Source organism: Coptis chinensis, chromosome 3 (genome assembly GCF_015680905.1).
Source record: "Coptis chinensis isolate HL-2020 chromosome 3, ASM1568090v1, whole genome shotgun sequence".
Classification (NCBI taxonomy): domain Eukaryota; kingdom Viridiplantae; phylum Streptophyta; class Magnoliopsida; order Ranunculales; family Ranunculaceae; genus Coptis; species Coptis chinensis.
In genome coordinates this window covers 73991943-74000092 of record NC_141458.1, presented here as the reverse complement: position 1 = coordinate 74000092, position 8150 = coordinate 73991943, and the positions used below count along the sequence as shown (strand labels likewise).

At 38.1% G+C, this 8150-nt stretch overlaps 2 protein-coding genes across 2 annotated transcripts; both read right to left on the bottom strand.

The window, feature by feature from the left end:
- Positions 1-1822: 1822 nt before the first annotated feature.
- LOC147510761 (PKS-NRPS hybrid synthetase cheA-like) lies at positions 1823-2395 on the bottom strand. Its single transcript, XM_086598235.1, has one exon. It carries the CDS (start codon positions 2393-2395, stop codon positions 1823-1825), a length of 573 nt encoding a protein of 190 aa, XP_086454361.1.
- Positions 2396-4486: 2091 nt separating this feature from the next.
- On the bottom strand, positions 4487-7690 carry LOC147510760 (protein FAR1-RELATED SEQUENCE 5-like). Its single transcript, XM_086598234.1, has 4 exons — positions 7453-7690; positions 6497-7344; positions 5473-6195; positions 4487-4630 (listed from the first exon to the last, which is right to left on the bottom strand). Exons 1-4 carry the CDS (start codon positions 7688-7690, stop codon positions 4487-4489), a joined length of 1953 nt encoding a protein of 650 aa, XP_086454360.1.
- Between the last annotated feature and the right edge of the window lie 460 nt (positions 7691-8150).

Below are 8150 nucleotides of genomic sequence, written 5' to 3'. Positions count from 1 at the left end.
TAATACATTCTGCAATTTATGACAGTATATACACATACACAAAATAGATATTAAAGCCAAAAAACCCTGTCAGTACAAGGATAGTTACGAAAGGTCTAAATCCATAACATTTTTTGGAACCCTTTTATACCACTTCACGATCCTTGGTTCCATTATAGTTGCCCAATCCCAAGCTTCTGTCCATGCAAATGACTCCCACCCTGGAGCAAGTGGCGGAATAGGACTATCATCTTCAAGCACGAGTTTCACAAAATTGTGTGCCTCCTCCAATGTGGCCTATTGCGCTATCTGGACACGAGTTGGATCAGGAGCAGTCCACAAAGGAAAGTATGACATACATTCTTTCTCTCCAATGACGACAAGGACACACTGAAAAGTATTAGCGGCTAAAAATCCCATTGAAGGAAGTTCAAACCATTCTTTGGGGTTCATCGTATATGGAACTGTACATCGTAGATTTGTCTTGATCGCTTCTTTTCGTTCTTCTCCACCCATCATTGAAGTATAATCTGCCTCATGGGAAATCAACTCTGTCAACATAAGAGCCCTCACAGTAATCCATGCATCACCTCCATTAGACCCTAAGCATCGTGGCAATCGTTCTAAAATCCACAATGTCCATTCGGTTCAACATCTTGCCAATCCACAATGAAGTCTCGTATCAATGGATTTAAGTCAATGAGCCCATCATCCCATTTAGACCCAATTTCAGGTAAATCTACAAACACTTGAATATGAGTTCTTCTTGGTTTTCTTTTGCATGGTACCAACTTCTTGGCTTTACTATTCTTGCTTTCTTGAGTTACAATTTGTTCCTCAACTGTTTGTGCAGACTCGAAAGCTGAAGGCTCTCTATTTGTGTCCCTTTTATCTTTACAAGTCTTCACACCAATTTTTATTCCAGGTGGCCTACCCTTCACATTGGTGTTGACCCGAGGCTCTCGCCTGAAAGTTGCCTTTGGATCACCTAGTTCTACACACTTTTTCAACATCAAAACCTTTTGTTCATCCGAGGCGGTCAAACTTCTTCTGAATCTGTGCAAGCTCGGGCTGAATATCAAAGGACCCATTAGGAAGATCAATCGGTGCTACTACTAAAAGCTGTCTCCACCTAGGGTGTATCAAAGATAAGGGGATGCTTCCCCTACCAATTAGAACAATTTCACATAACTCATGCGCACAAGGAACCCCATACATACTCTTGTAAACACAACGACAACGAATTTCATCTGTCCCAACTCTAACATACCTTATTAGCTCTTTTGCTATCAAATCCAATGCATCTCTAGAAATGTACCCTCTAAGTTGCACATATGTGTTTTGTTTGTAACGATGATCCCAGAGATTCAAGCTCCTATTAAAAGAACTTTCAATTTCGTCACTTGGTTTGTCGAGAGATTATTAATCAAAATTAAAGTTTAGCGAAGTTACCATTATTGCTAGAACGCAAATGCATTTTCAAAGAGGAATGCATACTTTCAATTCGGTTACTGCTCGAAGTACCAAAATGCATATGGAGATATATCCAAGCCGAGACAAACCTTTCTTTGTACTTCGAAAGCCACTGGTCTTCTATGTATTCCACAACACCATAATGATCTCCGTACTCAAGTTTAAAACAACGTAGGTGTTCCAAGTACTCAACTTCAGTCCGAGCTGTTATCACTGTTTCGAACATAAACATAAATTGTTCATACTCAACAAATTTCTCAAATGTTTTTGGCCTTTGTCTCGATGTTCCTCCCCGATGTGAACTTCGACACAAGAAGTGTGCGACTTCAGAAACACTATAGCTATCGCATTCATAAGTGCCAACTCACAATCATAAATTATCTTTACGTGAAGTAGCTTTGTAGTCCAGAATATCATGCAACCTCTTCAAAACCCATAGGTAAGAACCTTCTTTCTCAATCTCCAAATACCCAAAAGCAATACAGAATGTCTTCATTGTGGATGTGAACCCAACAACTTCAAACAATGGCATCTTGAAGACATTCGTCTTGTACGTGCAATCCATGACAATGACCTCGGAAAAACACTTTGCCAAATGAATTGATTGGGGATGTGCAAACAACAAATCTCTACATTCACCTGTTACTGGATTATCCCTATGAAACTCTGTGTACCCAAATTCTTCTAAATTTCTTAGAAATTCTTGCATTTGGTTTCTTCCACTCAACCGAACCAACTGATTCTTGTGACGATAATTGTATAAAGTGCTTTTGTTTGACAAATTATTGTCATCTCTCTGTTTCAAGATGGGTAAAATTTCACGCGGTTTAACACCACTCAAAGACAAATCCTGAACAATCAATTTTTCTTCAGCTTTTAACCTTCCGATGAATGCACGACCAATAAGATGCTCCCCAATAGTATGATTATGAGTTCCACACATAACACTCAGTATCCATCCACCTTCGTTTCGTAATTCCCTTTTCAACACAAATGGATGACCACATTTCTTCAAATGGATTGCCTATATTCTTTGGTTTTTGTTCAATATTTTTTCGGCTTTACGGATGGTCTAAATTTTCCACTCCTTTCGAACTCAAGAAAACTCTAGGTCTTAAGCCCAAGTCCCTAATTATCAGACCTTGATATCACAACCACAATTCCAACAAATCATACCAACTGTTTAACACCATCGGATCAACGAGTGACGATCTTGAAGACCTGCGTAAACCCTTGATCTTAGATACTATTGATTTAAAATTGTTTTTGCTAAGTTATTGATAAAATAAATAAAAATACAAGCTTTCAAATTACATTATTACCTCAATTGTTGTAAATGATTCGGTCATATCGGGATAGCTAATTTCAACATTGTTGTAAAGTTCATCATCGAATAATAATTTGATTGCAGTAGTGTTAAAAGCTGACTCCATGTCACTTTTAACACTAATCAAAGTTATCATTTTGATTTTGGCGGGGGAATTTATCTTGAACGTTGCTTCCAGCACATGAGTCCATTCTTAAAGTGAAAATTTGGTTGGAATAACAACAATTTTGTGGATGACTCAAGACTAACCTAAGAGAACAACAGAGGGAGGGGGAGAAATTTTAGAGAGCATGAGTGGTAGGAGTGTTCGTGGAGTAGTAAGTACGGTGAAGAGCTCGTTTGAATTACAATGGGGTGTGGAGAGAGTTATTTAAGGTTATAATGGTCATATTAACAAAAAATGGGGTGTGGAGAGAGTTGAGAGTTATTTAAGGTTATAATGGTCATATTAACAAAAAATGGGGTGTGGAGAGAGAGAGAGCAGCACCAGTTTTTTTTGGAATAAATTTGCCGTGTGTAGAGAGACAATCGGGGTGTGACGAGTATTACTCATAAGTTAATATTTCATAGAGTACAGAGTCCTTGACCTACTACCCGTATTGCATTGTAAAAAGCATGGATATATGTTATAAAAAATGTCATATAGGATGTAGTATATCATACTTTATGGATGGTACAATAAAACAATTGTTTAAGACAATAGTATGTCAATAAGAGTTTTATACGTTGGGTCTCATAAGCGTAGCAATCATAATTAGATATATGTCATACTCGAATATTATGCTACTTTTTATAATATATGCTAGTATGAGTTTTATACAGTTAGTAGTATGTCATAAGTTCTACAATCACTGATATATATGATACTATATGTCATACTCAAATGTTATGTGAATCGCTGATAGATATGACACTATATATGTCATACTTTCGATGTTATGTCAGTTTTTATAATATATTCGTTTGGTAGTATATCATAAGAATCACAGATAGATATAACACTATATTTGTCATACTAGAATGTTATGTTAACATATGACATATTCCTCTTCAAGCGCTCCAACCTTCTGTTATGTTCATAGTCCAATTGTGGTATGAACAAAGAATGTTCATAGCTCACGACTATGAACAATCATTGTTCATAGTCAATTGTGGTATGAACACTCATTGTTCATAGCTCAACACTCATTGTTCATAGCATTGAGTGTTCATAGCTACCGAACTATGAACAATCATTGTTCATAGTCGAATTGTGGTATGAACAAAGAATATTCATAGCTCATGACTATGAACATTGATTGTTCGTAGTACGTACAGTATACAGAAACATATCGGAAAGTATAATTGTTCATAGTTCGGTAGCTATGAATAATGAGATGTTCATAGTCCCTTTCTCCCCACACATTACAATCAAGAATTGGTTTCTTAATCTCATTACTGTAATTAGTACTAATCAGGCAAGTCCTCATCATACGAGGAGGAACCAGCAGGTATATTCACAATAATTTTAGATCTTCCGACCTCCTAGGAGTTATGTCATATAATTTTAGATACTCACTGATAGATATGACACTATATATGTCATACTCGAATGTTATGTCACTTTTTATAATATATGTCAATTAGAGTTTTATACGTTTGGTAGTATACTACAATCACAGATAGATATGACACTATATTTGTCATACCAGAATGTTATGTTACTGTTTATGGCATATTCCTCTGTTCGGCGCTGTAAGAACGAACAGATCCATTTATGAACTGACATATGTCTGCTGATGGTCTTGTCTCATGGTGAGGGACAACCCCAACATCCCAACAATAAGAAACAACAGAATATACAAACAATGCCTGTCAATATAGCATATAGAATATTGCTCTATTTCATTGATTAAACCAAAGAAAATAAGAAAATAACACCATAGATACCGCTACAAAATAATTTAGAAGCCAATCTTGAAATCTTCACCATTGTGCGATATTACAAAAATAGATGCTTACAAAAATCTTGTTAGAAGATTAGCAACAACTGCTCTAAAGCTTAGCGACATTGTATTCCTCTTTCCTAATGTCAACCATCCGTAATACGGAAAAAGACTCTCCCGTCGTCACTATAAAACTTTCCAACATTGAATTTCTCCGAAACCTTCCTCCCAACCTCATCCACGGAAACACTATAAGTTCAACAGGGAGAAAAATAGTCACTCTAATGGTACAATCTAAGTTTAGTTTACTCCCTACTAGAAAAATTACGTCGGTAAAAATTGTGTCATACCTTCCAAATCAGGACACCTACACTTTGTGTGCTCCGTAGATCGACACTTGCTACATTGCTTGGTCTTTCGAGATCCTCCCCGCTTCATTACCAACTTCCACTATGCCCAAACAAGCAACATTACTTTGAACCCCATGAAAATAACAAACAAGAAACATTTTCTTGCGTTTATAAAAAGAAGATAACGCCGCCAAAATTATCACTTACATCCAAAGATCTCTATTTAACCCGTCATCATCCTTACTCACATCGGCAACTCTTGCAAAGACGCCGACATAGTTAAGGCTTTAGCACTTGGACTTGTAAAAAGTTGCACCACAAGAAAGATATTGACGAATACAAATCGGGATCAACAAACTTTTGTAACTATTTAATGTTAACGGACAAGTGAAATATGGCAACGGTATAAGAAACTTACCCCCATCGTTTGGATGCAAAAGTGGACATGTGGGCCTTGTGTGCCCGACGATACCACGATTGGCCACACTTCTTTTTCTTGTCTCATTCGACCTTTCAATCTACTACGTTTATGCGGCCTACCCTTCGATTTTACGTGTGGTGGATCATTAACAAATGGACGATGGGCTGTTTTAGGTGGGGTGAAAGGCATCTCTACCTCGGCGGTGCCTTTAGAAGACGGAATGCCATCCATTGTACCACTTTCTGGTGGAATATAAGGCATTTCAAAGGGAACTTGTGGACTGCCTTCAGAAGCTCTAGAAAAACATGATAACATGGATTTAAAAACTTCACTGTTTTTGGCTGTTTGAGAGGCCCACAAACATATCTTCTTGCATTTCCCTATAAGCTCACTATGACGAATAATGGAAGCAGCCTGCGAAGAAAAACTTGGATCGTTATTTGGAATGACAGATTTTGTAACTCGTGTCCATCTCCTTAAAAAACAGCTCTGGGGTATTTCACGAAGGTCCTCGTGTTTGTAAACTGAAATGATATGTCTACATGGAAATCCAAATGACTGAAATAGCCCACATGAACATCTAGCATCCTGCTCTAAAAGGTTGTATTCCACACTCGTCTTTTTTTGCCTGTTCAGATGACGGCTGATGGTGTATACACGAATATTGTCACCCACATCACGTTTATCTTCTACAGTGTACATCGATTCCTCCTGTAATTGCTTCATAAAAGCAAGAAAAGCAGCTCGAGTATAGATGGATTATGCCTGCTTTGCATATTTAATCAAGTGGCTACCAATGAAAGGCTTCGTCGTTGCAGTCCTTACCTCTTCTTCGTGCTCTCGGTGACGGATATTTGCAACTGCCAATTCCATTTTCCCAAATAGCTCAAACAGCCGCATCCCGGCTTAACATGATGTCTTATAACGAGTTAATAGACTTCATAGCGTTGGTTGCTTCGCAACCCAAAGAACTCACCATGAAGATACGATTCGCCCAATTCTCGCCCGTTTTCTTACGTACCTTCATCACCCATGTGTTATGACTAACTTCATATTTTTCCACTAGCTGTCTCCACCTTTCTTCGAACTCTCCCAAAGAACATTTCATAAACATAATAGAGCTGAACTCTGTTGCAAATCCAGGGATTTTGACATTGGTGATGCAATTTTTCAATACGTGCCAAGAGCACAGCCGGTGTTTCGAATCTAGAAGAATAGATTTCAAAGCTTTACGAATCGCTGCGTCACCATCAGTAATGACTGATTTAGGGTGTTCACCACACATTGCGTCAATAAATGATTTCAATACCCACTTATAAGTGTCGTCGCACTCACTTATGATCAGAGCAAAACCAAAAACTATAGTCTGTAGGTGGTTGTTGATTCCAGCAAACACAACGACGATCGGCATCCGGTACTGATTGCTCCTGTACGTTGAATCAAACAACAACACATCACCAAAGCTACAGTAATCCAGGCGGGAGGTGGAATCCGCCCAAAACAGCCCAGCCAACTGCCCACTCGCATTTAACTCATAGTTGTAATGAAATAAAGGATCTAACTTCACCTTGTCCTCTAAGTTGGCAAGCAGTGTGTTGGCGTCGCCATCAATACAGCGACTTCTCCTCTCTTTTCCCATTTTGTTATACAAGTCTTTTTTCGTAAAACCAACATTAAGGAAACCTCCAGCTATATGTGTATAGTGACCCATCACTTGGCATTTACGAACACCGACATCATTTAGGCACGTAGCAAATTCCAACGCTTCTCGACTCACATTTCTATGTGACCGAAGAAACATTGAACTCGGATACCGTACAAGTGGATGTGTGTGTTCCCCAATAAACTCTTTCACAGTCCAAAACTTTGCTTCAGAATCAAAAACAACAACAATGCAGGCTTTACAATTGAACCTAGTGGCCTGTCTGGGTGTTCTTTTGGGTGTCATCGATTGGAGTTTATCTGCATGTCATTGACCTTGGGATGAACACACAAATCTCCGCTTAATAGCAACTCCATTTGGATGAATTCTATAAACATCCTTACGAACACCGGCTTCAACCGATTTGGCATACTCATTATAAATAGTGTAGGCCTCGTCCGAGGTCTTGAACTTCATAGATAAAAATGTTGCTTTGTCTTCTATATAAGCCCTATATGTATCGGACTCTTCAAAGATCGCTATCACTACCATGTCAATATTTTCATTCTCCATCGGGAAACAATTGATTCCACATCCGAGAGAATCACTTTCATCATACCCAAAACTTTCAAACATAGACTTCTAAGAAACTCTTTCGCATCATCGAGCCTTATTCGATTCGTCATAGGAGCGCCTACCAAAATAAAGAAAACTTTTTTTTAGTACAAACGACCTAAATATGAAAAATTCTAATGTACCTTAAAGAGAAGAGGAAAGATTAAATCGACTTCAGTGATTGGATGATAAACTAACCTCAATGTTCGAACGTATTCAAGCCGTGTAGTGTTGTTGGTTGCTGTCACTCTTTTTTGCCCTACTTCCTTGCTGTAAACTTTAGAGAGTGAAAGAAGTAAATGATTGACCATGAATTTAAGAAGAGGTGAAAGGGGTGAGAAGATTTGGGCGCACAATCTAATTGAGAAGAATAGAAAATACGATAAATTGGGGATGAATGAAAATATGTGAAATGCCA

Excerpts from the sequence above, each read along its gene's own strand:
- LOC147510761 (XM_086598235.1), bottom strand. The coding sequence starts at position 2,395 with ATGTGTGGAACTCATAATCATACTATTGGGGAGCATCTTATTGGTCGT.
- LOC147510760 (XM_086598234.1), bottom strand. The coding sequence starts at position 7,690 with ATGGAGAATGAAAATATTGACATGGTAGTGATAGCGATCTTTGAAGAG. Across the intron at positions 7,345-7,452 it reads ATTTGTGTGTTCATCCCAAG|CAAAGTTTTGGACTGTGAAA; the intron begins GTCAATGACATG and ends TTGATTCTGAAG. Across the intron at positions 4,631-5,472 it reads TTTGCATCCAAACGATGGGG|GCATTGTTTGTATATTCTGT; the intron begins GTAAGTTTCTTA and ends CTATATTGACAG.